The sequence below is a fragment of the Pezoporus occidentalis genome, unplaced genomic scaffold (assembly GCF_034315485.1).
Source record: "Pezoporus occidentalis ecotype Australia unplaced genomic scaffold, CSIRO_AGI_Poc_V1 ctg28, whole genome shotgun sequence".
Taxonomy (NCBI): Eukaryota; Metazoa; Chordata; class Aves; order Psittaciformes; family Psittacidae; genus Pezoporus; species Pezoporus occidentalis.
Window position 1 is genome coordinate 5,145,065 of NW_026914718.1, and position 19,011 is coordinate 5,164,075.

The window sequence follows — 19,011 nt, forward strand, 5'->3', positions numbered from 1 at the left end:
AAGGTCTATGGAAAGAGAAATAAGACGTTAGGCTTTTTGTTCCTTTGGGTATGATTTGACATAAACCAGCCATTCTCTCTCCCTACCTTTCAGAAGCCACATTTACTGCTTGCCTTCATAAAAAAGTAGTATTTCCATCTTTCATCAGCCGTATCCTCAGACATACAATGAAATGGAGTGAATGAACAAACAGTGCCCTGTGCACGTGGCTCTGGCTTGAGACTGCTATTTTCTAAAACAGACCAAAATTCAAAGGAACACAGGCTTCAGACAATTAGAGGGTGAACTACCTGCAGTGAAGCACAGGTGTAGTTACGTCCAGGAAACCAGAAAAGAGTTGGCAGGTAGTTTTCACAGCTAACAAATCCAGGCAGATCTTTGCAAAGCTAATGACCACAAGTATTGGGCAAAAGTTTACAAATGCACCCTACTGTCCTTTGGCACTCGTACAAGTAAAACATGGGAATTATTTTCTACTTGCATATCAGACTAAGATTACTAACCTCGATTAGTTCTGCTATGTGGGTAGCTGTGCCAGAGCTCTGTGGGTTACTTCAAGGTCTTAAAAATAGTCTTCTGAGAAGAGGGGTCAATATAATTTTGTGACAAGCAAATCCAACAGGTTCTATAACGGAGACAGCCAACGATCATAAAATATGGTTGGCTACTAACTCTTTCCTTATGTTAAATAGACAGCTTATCAGGCAGACCTGGGATTTTGCCAAGTGAATTTGATCCTGGCAACTAAACTACCAATGAAATGGGTTGCTAACATCAGCCCCCGAAAAGGTGTGATAGGAATTACTGGATGGAAATACTGAAATCCAAAGGCTTACCATTAGGAGAACTGTCAGGGAGAAAAAAGACAAGTCTGACAGCTACTTAGACCAATTCTACCTTTCTGTATCACTTCATACTGAACTCAGGGTGAGCTGACTTGATCATGAGATGCCTACCTTCATGTTCAGATACATACACACACCCATTCCTTTCCCAGGAAGATACGTCCTTTAGGATGGCAGTTCAGGAAGGAAGAAAGGACGGTTTGCTTATGCCCGTTTAAATCTAATCGATTTGCAGTTGAAAGTGAACGTATTTAATGGCACAGGTATCCGTGCTGAATAAAGAATGGCCACGAGAGGGCACACTCCAAAGGCTTTTTGCTCCACACAAGGCAACCTTCCTGCAAGCTCCTATTTTACCTAATAAGATCCTGAATCCTAGAGATCCTTATGCTTATCTAGCTTCTCTGAGTGGAGCTCGTTTCTCTCTTCTAGTTTATTTAAAAGGCAAAGATTCACTAGAGTGGGAGACTGCAAGTAAAACAACGCAGGAAGCAAACAGGCAAAGGGAAAAAGGAAAAAGATAAACTGATGGATGCTACAAGTTCTGGAAATCTAGAGAAATCAGAAATGATCATTATTATTTTTTACAAGATACTGAGAAATGTGACCGTGAATCATCATCTGAGCTGATTTTCTCACATCTTTTTCTAATGCAGTCTCCTTGGCTTTTAGAAAACAAGACTATTTCCCCTTGATTTTTTTTTCCCCTTTGGCATACTATATCAAAGATTTTAAGTTTAGCAAATGAAAGCAAGTTACTTCCAGAAGAAGAAAGCCATCTGTATTAATCTGTTTAATTGTACCAAAATGTGACGAGGGAGGTTGGTTGGTTGGAGAATAACTTGAGAGCACACAGAGGAATCTGAGAAGATGGGAACCAGTCTAGAAAAAGATACCTGAGAGACAGAAAATACTGTATGTGTCCATCTCTCTGTGTAGTCATGCACACAGTTTTGTATGCACATGCAGTTGGGAATATGAATATGGACTTGCCTGCATGTGTGTATAAGCACAAGTTGATGGTGGCTTCACTTTGCGAACAAAGATTTGGGAAGGGATAAGCAGAAGTATATCTATGCCAAGACATGCTTGTATACCCATGTAGCTGTACCTGTACCAATGTAATATGAATAGATTCCTGCAGATAAGTGTGTGCATTCATGTGATCTCCTGTGTGCAGGATTTATCTACAGTGCATATGTGTAAATGATTCATGCTGAGGAGTTCTTATACCTAGATATGTCTATGTGGGTATGAAAAGGCTAACTTATTTAATGCCACAGAGCTTTGAAAGGCTGATTTAGTACTGAAACTTAGTCTACTGGAAGCAATTAAAAGTTCTGTTATTCATTTCACTGGGCTTGGGATTTGGGCCTTAGTGCACAGAAATTGAATATTTTAATGAAAATAGACTGGCAGCTTCTGATCCACTTAATTTTTAGGATTTACAACAAATTATTACAGGTATGTACAAGAAAAAATTATGCTGTCTTTCATGAAAGACAAAGTCTTGATAGTTTCTTTACCTTGAAATATATTATGTGTGAAAGTGACCCTAAATTTTGCTTGAGCTATTTTAGATGTAAATGCAAAAATCAGGTAAAAAAAACTTCAACCAAACAAACACCTTTTCTGTTTTTAAATATTTAAAGCCTTGTGGGGGGAAGGGCTTTCAATTTGGAAAGAACTCAAGGCTGGGGATGTAAAGTGGTTCCCTCCTAACAAAATAGCAGAGGAGAGTCAAGGTTCACCAGAACTGAATTATTTCACATTCTGAATGACCTTGTCAATGCCCCTTTGGGTTAACTTTTCAAGAAGAGGTATTTAAATAAGGTTGCTGCTGCTTCTCCCCCCTGCGAATGCTTGGGGAATAGTTCTTTTTCCTGGTTTTCTTTTTTGGTTTATTTTTTCTTGCAACAAAAATCTCCTTTTGCTGGCAGCAAAGGCCATGTGAATATAAAGATAAGGTGTTTGGAATTTGTGTCATAATTGCTCCTCCCGTTGTAAGAGGCTCCAGTTAGGGAGCAGGAACGAAAGCACACAACCTGGATGACCAGTCACATATGAGGGGTGATGAATAGAAGAAATCTCTTGCCAGCGATCCATAGGCTGAAATGCATTCACAGAAATGGCCACTGTCTAATCATGGTAATAACTCATTGGTAATAATTAGTCCGCCTAGGGGATAATTGCCAGACGATAACAGTGCTAAATTCACCGAATAAATTCTACGCCATGAACAATTCATCTAACTCTAGTGGTCACTCATTAGTAAACATTTTGAGCAATTATCTCTCAATAACCATGCTCTTCTCTTCACTCTCTTTAGAGGAACCTTTCTAGTAACCTATTTTTTTCTGTCTCCTGGGGAACGGAAATGAGAAGTGAAGAGAAGGATGCTTTTGAATGTAATTACAGATTGGCACGCAGTACAAATTCCCCCAAATCTAAACATAGGCAGTAGTAAAGTTAGCAACTAAAAAAGGGAAAAAAAAGCTTGCTTTGTATGGAAAAACAGTTCACTTACAGTATAATGTAAAAACGGTTTAAAATTGAGCACTGGTGAAGCATGGAAATTTAAAGTAACAGCACCTTCTTACACAGAGAGCATTTTTCAAAGGAAAATTTAAATACTGTCTATTAAGAGATATTAAGAATAAGTCATGCTATAATGTCAGAAAGGATAATCACTTTCATTAAGAAAAAAACCCAGCCTTAATCATTTAACAGCATATGGTTAAAAAAAGTAATTTTAAGTATCTCAGCATTATACCACCCCCCCCCCCCAAAAAAAAATAATCTTAATTGTACAGTCTAGACCCTACCTATTCTATGAATACAGCTTGAACTAGCAGGGCTCAATCTTGAATCTCGCTGCAAACTGCAGCCCAGCACAAGCTATGTGAGCCCATCGCGCACTGGCTGCCCCCAGTGTCCTGCAAGGGCTCTCCCACTCCTTCCATGCCCATCACCAAGTGTTGCTTGGCAGCCCTGAGCAGCCCCTTCCAGAGGCAGAGAGGAGGTACCTGTGCAGGCTCCCCTCTGCTTCCATATTCAGGTTTCTCTCCTAAAAAAGGTGTGCAAGCACCACTGAAGAGAAAAGCAGATATGAGCAAACTCCCATGCTATATATATGATGCTACACTTTCTTTCCATTCAGTAACTCCTTCCATTAAACCTTTTACCATATATGCATTACTTCTTAGGGCTTGTATTTTTAACCATTTCTCACTGCATTTGCTGGTGTCACTCGCGCTGCTAGACTGCTCCCCCGGCGTCACAGCCCTGTTGCTGGAAGGGACTTTGCTCGGCAATGAAGCAGAGAGGTGCCCTCTCCAAGGCTTTGGGAAGGGGAGATGAGGAAAAGCAATCAAAGGGGGCCCAAAGTAATCCCTCATCTCCTTTTTCAGCTGCTTTCTGCTATGATAACAATACAAGCTGTTGACATTGCCGTTTATAAGAGCATGGAAGTGATGAAGGCATTACCACTGTTGGGCTGTGGGTCTTTCCACAGGAGTCAGGCAGGAGGAGCAGGATGATTAGAAATGGAAAAAGACCCTTGCAAATCAGCTGTGGCAGATGAAAAGGCAGGACAAGAGGATAAACAAAGTGTAATTATGGAAGTGATACCGTCCCTGACTTTCAGGAAGGTCTCCTCTTTACTTTCAGTTAGATGAACAGTATACATTTTCAAAGCTTTGAACCTGGTCATTAACTCAGACCAAAAAGGAAAGACTGCTAAATCCCTAAGCAATATTGGGAGAAAATGAAATACAGTGATTTTTTTATTATTATTTTTTTCGTGTCTCAGAACACTTGAAGGATTTATACTATTGTAGCACCGAACCTTTTGGAAATAAAGATCCTGTTATAAAGTGAATGTGTAGTCAAAATAAGCCAGATCCAGAGATCTCAATTCAGCTTTAGCACAGGCCAAGCTCTGATTTCAAAACGAGCTTGTCTGAGCATAGTGACCTCGTAAAGACTGCAGGATTCATACCATTTGTGCTGTGTGATCGTAACAAACTAGTTGTGAATGTGGAGAGAATTCAGAAAAGCTTCGTTTTTTTCCCTGATGTGAAAGCATGCTTTTTATCCCAAACTTTGCACCATTTCCAGTCTCCTTCTAAAAAGATCTGTGAAAGGGAAAGGTTTTTTTAATTGCTATAAAACCTTTTATTAGCTATGCAGGTTTGAGGACTCAGGATTTTGTTGTGTCCAGAAATATTAGGCTTATAAAAGCTTCCTGCATATTTTTTTTCTTTAGAATCTGAATCAACCATTCGTGAGTGAAGATACAGCTAAACCACATCCAGAGAGGCTGTTACTGTAGCTAACAACCTACAGGGAAGCTGTTATCCCTGTATAAGGACATGCCTTATACTACCTGTGCAGTGCATATCTGTTGGAGATAGGTCACTTCGTAACTACTTTCAACTCCCATTAGCATGGAAATAACAGAACATGATATATATCATGCATTACCACTTAACAGCATTAGGTTATTCTGTAATGCAGGGCTGTCTGGCTTTGTTTTCTGTAAGATGGGCCTTACAACTTCTTGCCCAAGTCTGCACACCTGAGCTGCTTTCTCCTGAGCACAACTGGGCCAGTTTTCCATGTTCCTGCCTAAGCACAGCGGATCTGCTCATGCACAGGATCCCTCCTAGTGCCAGAACTGCTGTCTGTGACCAGCTTGGTACCTCAGGAACACAGAGTAAGTTTTGGACTTCCCAGCCTGTGAGCTCTGGGGAAGGACGGCAGCTGGGAAGAGGCTAGAAAACACTTTCTGCAGCTTGGTCTAAACCATCTTTCTCCCCACTTTAAGGTTTTCTTAGGTAGGGACAGCAAGAAGGGGTTGGATGGAGAGTCTTGGAGGTAGCAACCCAGTCCTGGCAGGTGACCTACCTTCAGGTTCCCTTGAAGGCCAGATCCCCCTCAGAAAGGGTTTATTTGGTCTGTGCCAAAGAAAGGGATAATATAAAAATAGAAGCTTCCTTTAGAAGAGAGAGTTTGGGGGAATGAAGCACTGGCTGTATGGATGACCCTTGCAGGCCTTTAGAAGTGTCCATTCCTGAAGAGGACATCTGTATGTTCTTTATAATACCTGTATGCACAGGGCTCTTGGACAAGACTTCCTTTGGACTGGAGGGATGTCACAGTGCATCTCCTCCTGCTCTGAAACCCGGAGTTTCAGAGTGGAATTAATGCTTGTTACCTGCCCTCTGCTCCAACACAGCTGGCAGCTTTGCCATGGTGTCATTGCCAGAATGGAAATGTTAGCTGGTAAGAGCTGACCAATGAACTTTCAGTCACTACTGAATTAATCTTATTTTAAAAAATAATAGAAAACCAGTAACTCCACTATGCCTCACAGGACTGGTCAGCTTGCTCTGTCTCTTCTATAAGCCACTTCCTTTTCTAGATGCCATTTCATTTTTTAAGGCACAGTCCCACTGGTTCATATAGCTCCCTGAGAAATGAATGGAACTCATTTTGGAGACTGGCATCAGCAAAGCCTGTGAGAAGCAGTTAACACAAACCATGTGTTTCCCCTATCTCAGTGACAGTTACAGTCTACAATTTCACACTCTCACTTAGAGGGAAAACAAAAACAAAACGCTGTGCCCTTTGGCCACTGTAATTCAAAGACATCTGTCTCTTTGACCTGGGAATGCCACCAGGGAAAGCTGAATGTGTCAGTGCCAGGATTTCACAGAGAAGGAAAGCAACAGGTAGCTCAAGGGCAGCGCTGCCTACTGCCTTTAGAAACCAGGAACTCTTTAATTTGCAGGTGAACACAGGATAGATGTCTCTTGTCATTTTGACCCACTTCTGTCTCACCTGAGAGTAGGGGAGCAGGAGGATGGTCAGGGAGCCTGTACTAGTGGCTAGTGGCAATGGGAAAGCAAGGAGAAGAGCCTTGCTGCCATGAGAGCAATTTTTCCTGTGTGCACCCAACCTCTTCATTTTTGATCACCATCTGCCCTTTTTTGGGCGCAAAGTTCTGGTTTCCTGACAAGCAGAACCACTGTAACAGAGAATCAGATCAACAACCGTGGGTAGCTCATGAATAATATCAATGACAGACTGATAATTCTGAATACTGTTTCTGTCTCACTAGGGTCAGATATCTGTAAATTTCAGATCTGTGACCCCAGTCCATCCTGGCCTCCATGCTGAGAAAGAACAAAAGATGCCAACATGGCTTTTTCTTTTGTCAAGAAAATACAAAAGTACCTCTCTTAAAGAAAAAAATAAAATACCACCACCACCTGCCAGCTAATTCATTCTGTTAACTTTTTCATGCTCTAGTGATCAAATCATTAAACAGCCCTCATTATTCATTCCAACTTCTGCCAGGGATATGAGCTCTGTATCAGAGAAACACCTCCTCACCATCATAATCATCATCATGACATCTCAGCAAGTTGATACAATTATGCCAGAGAACCATCCCTATAATTATACAGTTCTTTAGCTCATTTCTCAGTGTATTCACCATTACTATAATCACAGCGAGTACAGTGTGTTAAATTAAGAACAGGATCTACAGCTGACATCTCACAGGATGAAGAGTCTGCCTGCTGCAATTCTTTACAATATAACTCTGCAAACCTCTCAAAGCTGAGGCTCATATTTTAGTATTTCTTTGCTTTTGAAACAATTGAGATTTACAATTCATTTTAAGATGCATATGAAGACTGGCATTTTACAGAGGGAGAAAGGGCAGACCTCATTCCCACATCATTTGCAAAGGATCATCAGGACTGGAACTCACTCCTTGAGCTATTAGGCACAGATTTGTGTGTGCATGGTACATATAGTCATGCAGCATGACTATACATGCCAACAGATACATGTTGTCATAAACGCATTGCTACCTTTCAGCTAACAGGGATCACAAACACAGTGTAGGCAAATGCACACTTAGCAGCTACTGATGCTGATTTGCCATGAGATGCTTTACATAAATGGCTATATCATTACTATAAAAAAAATGATTTGGTTAAAATATGATACTGGAAAACAACAGGCAAATAAACACTTTTCTAAAGAGAGCATTTTCACAAAAGACAAAATGAGGAGAGGATGAGGTGAAGGAAGGTTAGAACAGAACAGTGTTAAAAATTTAACGAGCCAAGTAGGAAACCTAGGGAACTTCATGCCTGTGGTGACAAGTAAGAGAATTGTCTTTTACAGCATGAAAGCAGACATACTAACAAGTTCTCCCTGTCTATTTCCATTTAACAAATCAGGCTCAGCCAAGAAAATGTTGCACTTTGAGATTTCCAAGGAAGGCAGTGAATTATCGGTGGTGGAACATGCTGAAGTGTGGCTCTTCCTGAAGGTCTCCAAGGCCAACCGAAGCAGGACAAAAGTCACTATCCGCCTGTTTCAACAGCAGCGGCAGCCAAAAGGGAACCCTGAGGAAGCAGAAGATACGGAGGACGGGGGGCTGAAAGGTGAAAAGAGTGAGATTTTGATTTCGGAGAAGGCAGTGGACACCCGTAAGAGCACTTGGCACATTTTCCCTGTCTCCAGCAGCGTCCAGAGACTCCTGGACCAAGGCAAGAACTCTTTGGATGTGCGGATTGCCTGTGACCTGTGCCAAGAGACTGGAGCCAGCCTGGTGCTATTGGGCAAGAAGAAGAAAAAGGAAGATGATGGGGAAGGGAGAGATAAGGAAGCTGGAGAATTCACAGGAGAAGAGGAGAAGGAGCAATCACATCGTCCCTTCCTGATGATGCTTGCCCGGCACTCAGAGGACCGCCAGCACAGGAGGCGGAGACGAGGCCTGGAGTGTGATGGCAAAGTCAACATCTGCTGCAAGAAGCAGTTCTTTGTCAGCTTCAAAGACATAGGATGGAGTGACTGGATCATTGCACCTACAGGTTATCACGCCAACTACTGTGAAGGAGATTGCCCCAGCCATATAGCAGGCACATCTGGTTCATCATTATCTTTCCACTCCACTGTCATCAACCATTACCGCATGCGGGGCCACAGCCCCTTTGCCAACCTCAAGTCATGTTGTGTGCCCACCAAGCTGCGGCCCATGTCCATGCTCTACTACGACGATGGTCAGAACATCATTAAGAAAGACATACAGAATATGATCGTGGAGGAGTGTGGCTGCTCATAGATGCACAAGTGTGCAAGACCCTTCTCATTAAGTTGAGAAGAAAATGTATCAAAAGCCCAAGAAGAGGAAAGACATGGTAAAACCTTTTTTGAATGAAACTGTAATCGGAAATAAAAGCAAAAACAGAGAGAGAAAAGAAAAAAAGAAAAAAAAGACTTGTGGAGGATCAAAAGAGACTTCAGCTATAAAAAGGAAGAAAGCTTCATGAACCTGGGCTTGAATGAGATAACGTCTGAATGGCGGTATGGGTTGGGGGTTTCCCCTTCCTTTCAGTATGCTCCTTATCTTATTACATAGTATACTAAACATTAGTTATTACTAAGGGAGTTCTGTTCCCTCCCTTAGTTACCCATCAGTTCAAGCCGTGGTAGCAGCTCATCTAACCTGCAGCAATTTGGACTAAGTCCAGTTAAATTCCTTGAAAAGCCATGTGTATGAACACTACATTCACTGGCACTTTCCCCCCAAATTTACCGAGGAACTGAGTAGGTGTGTAGTGTTTGTGTGTATATACATATGGCTATGTATTTATATACATATCTCTATACATACAGACACTATACACACGCATATACTTAACATTGGTAAAGGGACAATATTGTGCAGGTGTACACACCTTCATCTTCTGCACTACATTTATAAAAAAAGGAAAAAAAAGAAAGAAAAAAGGAAAAAAGAAAAATGGAAGAAAAAACAGAATAAAAAAAAAGAACGAATGAAAGAATTAAAGTTACATTTTGTAAAGGTGCTTACAACATTAGAACTATGCAACCTAGTTGGTTTGAAACTGTTTACCTGCGAGAGAAAGAAAAAAACAAAAAAAAACAAACAAAAAAACACAAACCAGAGAGACTTTTTTTTTAATGGAAGTAACTTGTTTTAAAAAACAAAAATTCTTCAGCGAGAGATACTTGAAAGGAACATGTTTGTCCAGTTACTGGAGCCAAACATTTCTATATTTTGTAAAAAAAGAAATTTTTAATCGTTTACTATTTGCACTACAATGGTGTCTGACCTGTCTAATCCTTATTTAACAAATATTTGCAAGGGAGGGTGGTTGGGTGTGGGAGGGGTTGAGAGCTGCACTTATTGTGAGCTATACAAGAACTGCTACAGCACACAAAATAGCTATTTTTATTATTATAATAATTATTATTATTTTGTACCTTAAAATGAATAGACACATACACCAAAGACATTTGTGCAAGCCTCTAAAAAGTCTCTTTGTGGTTGGTACCATTCACCCGTAACAAGTTAGAGTTTGAATTAAGGGTCAGTGGGTTGATTACATTCAGGCTAGAATATCTGTTAACCATTTAAATTCAAATAGTACCCTCAACAGAAAATTGCCATTTGAAGTAAGCCCAGAAAAGCCCTGGGATTTGGATCCAAGGTGCTCAAATCCGAGGCCCATCTAAGCATTATTGTGCTCTTTCTGCATGTACAACACTAAGACTTGTCCCTGATGCACAGCAACTGTGCATTGCTGGGAAACAGCTTCATACAAGGGATATACATATATATATGTATATATTTCTGTATGTATATATGTATGTATACACAAAGTATAAGCACTTCTGGCTTCACTTTAATGTTCTTAAAACAATGAATGTTTGTGTGCAAAGCACAGTATGTTAAAAGATTGTTTGTTACTACCAAATGGGAGGCTACATGTTCAAAATGGCATTCGTGTGAGAGAAACCTCAAGTGCTGGTGTACACTTAGAAAGTCTTGATGTGAAATTGCAAGCATCTTTGGGCCCTGCCCACCATCGCCCCTGCAAATATACAGAGAATGGCAGTTGTGGTAGGATTGCTGTTTGAAATGCAGTCTTCTGTGAAAGACTGGCTGGCTCAACCACCACCCTCCAACATGACAATTCTTAATGGGTTTGTGCGTTGCCTGCAAGACCCAATTTTCAGTGTCAACACCTAACCTGAAGGGTCCAACCCATAGGGCATAGGTAGATAGTTTTTTTTTTTTTTGTTAAAAAAAATTCTATCGTTGTCATATTTAAAAGAATGTTAAAGTTACATTTGTCTTTGGGTAGGGGGAGATCATAAGAGGGAACGGGAGAAACCATTAGGCCCTGTTTACACTGAGTTTGATAACCCTGAGCCTGAAGTTTCAGACTCTCACAGGTTTGCAGGACCAAGCCCCTGTTAGCTGCCTTCTGACGGGTCAGGCTTCAAAATGCCTCTCATGGAAAGAAGCACTAACGCAGCTCCCCACCTTGTTGAGAAAACGGTCTGTAAAAAATACAAAAAAATACAAATAAAAGGAAAAAAAAAAAGAAAAAGAAAAAAAAAGATAGCACAATTTAACCCAGTCACATTGGCTAGGGATAGCGTGTTAGCACCTTCATGGCGAGAACCATGTTTAACAGTGTAATCAGGGCCTTCATTTTTCGTCAGCCAAAACTGTTTGTGTGTGCATGTGTGCGTGAGTGTACTCTGTGTGTGCATATGTGTGTGTGCATGGGCCCATGTCTGTATTTGTATGTATTGATAGAGATTTAAAAACAAAAAAAGAAAAAAAAAAAAAGGAAAAAAGAAAGAAAAGAAAAAAAGCCCTTTCCTCTGTTGAATAGATATCAACATACCTGCTTGTAGCTAAGTTTTCTATCTAATTTATTCCACAGTATTTAGTTTGCATAGTACAGCTAATGGGTTATACATTTATGTACTTTTTATACAATGCATTTTTTTTTACAGACTTGTTTGCAATTTGCAAAAAAAAAAAAACCACATTAAAAAATGGTAAGAATTGGGTAAACACTAAATTTGACACTAAAAGTATTCTGTAAAATATCAAGGCTTTCTGATTTAAATTATTTGCAGAAGTTTGCTTGGGTTTTTTTGTGCTTTCTTCCTGGGGAAAGGGAGGGATACCAAACGCTGGTAGGAAAATTAAAAAATAGCAAAAAAGACAAAAAAAGATGCACAACTAATTTATCTTTATAACTTAAACCAAGTTCCTGACCCTGCTTCATTTGAAGCAAGTGGCAGAATTGCTGTTGATTTTTCTAGCAGTAGAGCCGGGCTCTAGAACAGCAGGAGCAGGGACAGTCTGTGACAGTTGTTGAGGAGAGTACCTTTTATTTCACTTTAGGGCTTTATATCTTTAATATTGGATGCATATTGTCCCAGAACCCTTACTCATGTCAACTTTTTGATGTCTACTGGTCTCCTTACAAGAGTAGTAAAACTACTTACATGAGTAAAGGTAACCCAGGGTGAATCACAGGTTCTTTTTGCTGTGGGCAGTGTGAAGGGAGAGAAAGGATTTTGAATGAATGGCACCATATCCAACGTTGTTTAATTCAATTATTTAAACCAGGCTGCTTGCATGATGGTTGATCTCTGAACATTGTGGCAAGGGGGACAGGTGAGATGGCTTACAATGGTAAAAATCTGTTCTCAGGTGTGATTAGTTAGAGAACATTAGAGACCTGAAATCCCAGCACCTACCCCTAAAACGACAATGGCAAAACTCCCATTGGCTGCAATCGGAGTAAGTTTAAGCTCTCAATTTCCCTGGCCAAAGCATCATACTTGTTTTCTTTAAAAACAAGTGTGATGCTGAGTTTGATAGCAGGTTTTATGTGGTGAATGGGGAAAACATGAAACTAGCCTGAGACAACTTCTAAGCGAGGAAAGAAAGTAAGACTTCAGATATGGTGAGCATGTTTCATATAGATACACCAAAACCAGAAAAATCAAGAAGTAACTGTTCCGAAACCCTGCTTTTTAGCTTTCATTTGTGTGTGCATACTAGTCACAAATTTTAAAGGTTTCTCCCTCCAATCTCTAGATTCAGTCATGGGGTTTTGATTTGTGGTCAGAGTTATTTAAAGAAGGGGGAAATGAAAAACTATATGATAAAATAAAATAAGAAATCGGGATGTTAATCAAGACTGACTGATTCCAGCAAAACACCCCATCCCTGATAATTTGATTTAATTAAATCTGCATGTATCTAAAATAGCATAAGAAATTGTTACCATATTTAAACAGTTGTTCAAGGGCATGCAGTCTCAAAAATTACTTCTCCTTTCAGGTATGACGATACCAAAAACCTAAAAATAAAAGAGGCTTTTAACTACTAACACATTCCTTTCCATATAGCCTACTTCCTGTTTATATTGGAAATGTATTTTCAGTATATGTTTAATCACAGAAATGTATTTGTTTAGTACCTCCACAATCTTCCTGCTTCACAATTGACCACATTTGGTTCATTTGGTTCTTTCCCCCCTCTCCATGTCAGATGCACGCTGGATACAAGACCTAAGAGACTGGCAGAAGTGCATGTTAAGATGTTTTTTTGGGAGGGCTGAATGTATTTGTATTCTTGGGGTTTAGCAAAAGGAAATGCTTACAGATGCTTATAATTATTCTGCACTCATATGTCACAGCAGAATACTGATCTAGGGCCCCAGACTGTAGAACTAAATGAAATGGGAGTTTTGTCATTGACTTTAATAGAAACACTCACCAAATCATTGCAAAGTAAGACCATGTTGTATATACCTCCTTTTTTTCATATGTAGTTGAGATTTAAGCCATCAAGTTCATTTAACTACAGCACCACAAGGCCACGTAGAGGCCAGCAGCAATTTCTCTGAGGTAGAGAAGTTCAGGCATCTGAAATGTCTATGTGCAAAATGAAAATTTGTATGGACTGTAGTTACTCGTGTGGAATAGTGCCTTACTCTGCAAGCAATGCTGTCGATTTCAGAGGGTCTCCTTTCCTAGAAAGTTACCAGTCAGCATCAATAAAGTGCTCAAAATCTATTTCTGGAGTGTAGGTAGAAGAGATGCGATGGAAATGATTAAGTTCTTTAAGTTAAACCTCATGTCAGTAGTGTGCATCAGTATAAGAATCAGATGCTAATCACTTTCCTTACACTGAAAAAAGCTTTACTCCCCATCTGCTCTCACTGCATGACATGTGGAGTAAAAGGGTTTTCAGTAAGAGTAAATAAAATTGTAATTTGACCTTTTGTGAACAACTATAAGCAATGTTTTCATGGGCAGAAACAAACAGCACTTCTGGGTTATATAGCTATTTATTTTTTGAGATATAGTGAATCTGTGTTAATTCTCAATGGGTTTCTTTGTATTTAAATACTTTCAAAAACAATACATTGACGATGGGTTGAAGATATATATATGTATGTATATATACATATTATATATATATCTACAGTATATATATACATACACAACTATATATATGTATATACATATATATAAATTATGAAAGCCAAGATATTATGAAGCCTATTTTGTTTTTATCATTTTGTGTTTTGTTGTTGATATTATTATTATTATTGTTATTATTATTATTTTGCATACTACATGCAGTGCTTTAACCAATGTCTGTTCGGCTAATGTAATTAAAGTTGTTAATTTATATGAGTACATTTCAACTATGTCAATGGTTTCTTAATATTTATTGTGTAGAAGGACTGGTATTTTTTTTATTTACATTATGTTTAAAGAGGTAACAGTTTGATATGTTCTCATTTGTTTATATTAGAAGTTATTTATTTTCACGGCATTCCGTCTGGTATTTTGATATTTGGAAGGCATGCTACCTATACTTTGTACAGTTAGTGGGCAGTATTCAGTAGCTCCCGGAAGATTTTTAGGCCCTATGTTAAAAAAAAGACCTGTTTGGGATTTTTATTTTAGATCTTTCCTATTGGTTTGCCAGGACCACTCAGTGCACTTATTGCCAGCCACTCTGCCTGCGTGACCAATTTATTCCTACTGTATTTACCCAGGACAGATGACCAAAACCACCTCTGGTGTAAGTCCAGTGACTTCAGTGAAGTTATACCAGAGATGTATTTGGCTCACAGAGAAAATGCTTGTGCAAATCAATGCAAAGAAAAGACAGAAAGAAGAGAGAGAGAGAAAGAAAGAAAGAAAGAAAGAGTCTTTGCATTTGGAAAGTTAAAAATGTTTGGGTCAGCTACTATTTTATTTTACTTTGTTCTTTTTATTATTTTGCTCTTTCTTATACAACAGCAGCAACAACACAAGTGAAATAAATAAAGGGAGTTTCACCAAGCATTGTGTAATCGTCCCTTAATATGCATTCCTGGTTGGGAAATTCACGGGAGCTGGGGAAATAACAGACAGAAATTAACCTTCGAGGTGAAACATGTGTGTGCCTCTTTGGGTTGAACACTGATTCTCTTTGGTGTGACTATGCTAAATGGACATTGAAATTCATGGCCCTACATGTAATGGAATTTTAGGTTGTTCACTTCTCCTTGTGAAACACAGAGTACAACAGCTAAAGCCAACTGCAACTTCCCTTTGCCTGCAGGCTATTAGGTCTTCAGCTACCATCACCACAATTCCCTTGAACAATCCAGAATTAGATGTTTACACAGATAAAAGGAGAGTTTGTATTACTGAGACAAAATTGCAAGGCTGACAGTTCACATGCACTGGTTTATAAATGGATTAGTAGTCAGATGAAGTGATCAAAGAAGCCTGATCACAGGCAGCTGATCCCTGGTCTGGTGAGAAATTACCTGAACACCCTCATATTTGAAAGTAAAGTGAACTTACGGAGGGTCTTTCACCACTCATTGCATTCCTACTGTGATAAATGGACTCCTGCTACATTCCAGTGGGGTGAGAATCAGGGAACAAGAATTTTGAGGTTGATCTTTAAATGGATTATTTGCACGGTGCTCAAGCTTAGGCCACTGCAGCTATAAGCAGGCCTTTTAATAATCAGGCACTGGAAGCCTTTATACAAAGGCTGGAGAAGTGAATTGCTTTCCTCTTACTGAGGACAAGTTTTTAACAAATCAATGCAATAAGAGCTAGGGAAAGCCTTTGTTTCAGATACTTAAGACATGATTGAACATTTGCTTTCTTTTCTTTGTTATGATCACTATTCAGACAGTTGAACTCAAGGATCTTAAAGGTCTTTTCCAACCTATACAATTCTATGATTCCATGATTATTATTGCCAACAAGGATAAATCCAGCTGGATTGAGAAGTTGGTCTAAGAGCATAAAATCATAAGGGCTATATGATTTCAACTGTAATTTTATTGACCTGGTATACATGAAGCTTACATTTCAGATGTAAAACGGGGAGTAATCCTTTCTCTGGCATGACCTAAAGTGCAGTACTGGATGGCATAATCCAGATTTTTTTTTTTCCATTTTCTCCAGCCATTTGATTTTATTTTAAGAATGCTATTGAGAACTGTCGCTATTGTACAGGCTTGTTGAAATGCCCCATCTGAAAAGAACAGTGGATAACTAATAGCTGCCTTTTGCATGAGCAGAACGATCTCCTAAAAATGTAAAAGAAAAAAACAACCCTGTCCTAAACTAATTAGACCAAGCTAATAACACATAGACAAAGGCAGATAATACCAAATTATTTTGCAAAACAGATACACAGATAGTGTCTACCCTGTGTGGATTTCCTTCCTTGGAGGGACATCTTCATGCTGCTGCTTGGGTTATTGAGTCACTGGACTAGTTTCAGTGCCTATCATGATTCTTTCCATGGCTAACAGAGGCTGTATTTTGGTAGTCTCAATGACCTCAGTGATCCCTTTCTTACTTAAGTTTGTCTGTCTCCCTGAAATACAACCACAGACTGATTTCAAATACTGCCTAGGGCTCAGAGCGACTGACCTCCCTCACACTGCTGATAGAAACATAACACTTCCTCAACAATGATCAAGTCCACAGCTTGCAAATACCTGCTGCCCAGCTTCTGTGACCTTTGGGCGTTTCATGGTTTCAAAAGAGCTATATCACACATTGTCACCATTTGATCAGCCACTGAAAGTGGAAGGGTTGGGAGAAAGGAGACCCTATATCTTTGTCTTACAATGATTGTGAGAGGAAATGGGTATATTTTATCTTTGAACAGTGACACCACACCTTATGGACGCAGTGGCAAATTCAGTGTACACGTTACAACAGCACATCAGGAATCAGCATAACAATTATTTAATATTCCTGACTCATACAGTCTCTATTGCATGAGAAAGTTACTCCGTTTCTAAGGAAGTAGAAATATGTATCGCCAGAGTTATGGCCTCCAGGATTCCATATAACAGCAGTCAAAACCAACACTGCAGCTTTGTTCAAACAAGAAAAACATTCAGAGGAGAGTTGTCAAGAGATAGTAGCAGAGGTCCCTAGAGGGGGTCTTGAGTAGACTGCTCTTCCACAACTTAGGCACACACAAGATGCCTCTTATGGCTGCATTAGGATGCAATTTATAGACCTGGGCTTGATTTTAACAGTTAGCAGGGTATTACAGACCTGGATGACCTAACTGAAAGTAAGATGAAGTCCTGTTTTTTGAGAAAGATCACTGAGTATAAAAAGGCAAAGAGTAAGATGGTAGATAACATAGGCACTTTAATAAGCCCCACATGAGAATATTAAGTTGAACGCCTTTGAAAAATGTGAAGATCACCTAAATCAGGGTAGAGGTAGAAAAATCTCCAGTTATGGAATGCAGTTTCACAGGGTCTTTATACATAAGAAGCCCATTGAAAGGCCTGAATCTTAGTTTTCAGCTATACTTCATTGCCCTTCCAAGGGTCATGCCAGCCTCGGAAATGGTGCAATGCAGGAAGAAGACACAGCACCACTTTCAGACACCAGACACTCACTGGTTTTGCCACCCTAACAGTGTAGAGAGGCCACAGATTTACCTAAAGACTGGACAGACAGATTGGTTAATAAGTGACAAATCACACTAATGATTTCTTTGAAATTTCTAGCTCATGACACAACCCTCAGAAGCAATTCAGGCCTGTCTCGGCACCGGCAAATTACCTTAGTATGAATCAGGTTTAAATCTGTCATGCTTTCAAAATGCATACCTTTTCATGCAAATCCTACTCCTTTCTCACGCTTTCAGTGGACAACACGGTCATTTGTACACAGCTGTTGCGGTGAAATTGGCTCTAGGTTTAGGCTTTGCTTCTCCATTCGTGTGTCCGTAGCCTAAGAAGATGCTGAGGCACAGGAGCTTTATACCACCCCCACGTGTCTGGGCAGAAAGGACGGAGATCAGATAAATAAGTGAATTATGTCAACACATGAGAGACATTCTCTACAAATAGAAACTCCAGGTCCAAACAGGAGAAGCCCAGTATGAGACCTACCCTGCAGTGACACAGCCCAGGTAACTGAGAGGGTCTGAAGTATCTGGGGAAGAGCAGAGGGAATGCAGCAGCAGGGAAGTGTTCTCAGTTACTCCCTTGCAGTAACTGTCACATCAGGTCATGATGCAGAGATTAAGTTTTTGGCTGTCAACAAATGACCTCTTTAGGGAGAAGCCAGGCAGGGAATCCCCAAGAGAAACAGCAAACTGCTATGCAGAACTTGGCTTAAGAATCTATTATCAAAATATTGTTCTGAAACAGGTAACTATACCACACTTAGGTTTGTTACAGCAAGAAGGTAATTCTTACTTGTCTTTCCGTCTCATAGCTCCACTACAGCAGAGTGTGTTTTCAGAAAGAGAAACTGCAAAATAACTGTGAAAACTTCCAGAAACTAAAAAAATGAATGAGTTAAAGAATGAGTTAAACACTCACGTAAGATAAATGCAGTAAGAGTCAGTGTGTGCTCTGGAGGTGGAAAACCTGCTTCATTTCTTTGAAGGAATCAACAGGTTCATGGAAAAGAAAACAGGCTGATATCGTCAGCTTGGATTTTCCAGAAGGAATTTATAAAGACCCCCTCTAACTTTTCCTAAAGAAACCAACCTATCAGCGGATAAAGAAGGCAGCATACTCATAACTAATAGTTATAACTAGAAGAGATGAAAGAAATGGGGAGATGTCATTAGTGTCTGGCTGTGCATTAGGATCTGTGCTATGAGCATGAAGATCTGAAAAGTGGATGAAAAGTCAGATTACAAAGTCTCCTGACAATACTGAGTTAATCAAAATAGCACAGGCATTGGCTGGGGGGATGGAATTGCAGAAGAACTTCACAAAATAAT

General features: G+C 39.7%; 1 protein-coding gene and 1 long non-coding RNA gene across 4 annotated transcripts in view; one reads left to right on the plus strand and one right to left on the minus strand.

The window, feature by feature from the left end:
• INHBA (inhibin subunit beta A) overlaps positions 1-15,071 on the plus strand; it is a 20,955-nt gene extending 5,884 nt beyond the window's left edge. For both annotated transcript variants that reach the window (XM_062625383.1, XM_062625382.1), the window contains one exon: positions 8,105-15,071. In XM_062625383.1, coding sequence (XP_062481367.1) covers positions 8,105-8,991 — 887 coding nt within the window. In that variant the 3' untranslated portion in view covers positions 8,992-15,071. The remainder of the gene's footprint in view (positions 1-8,104) is intronic.
• Positions 1-19,011, minus strand: part of LOC134167116 (uncharacterized) — a 290,357-nt gene that overhangs the window by 114,699 nt on the left and 156,647 nt on the right. The window lies entirely within an intron of this gene.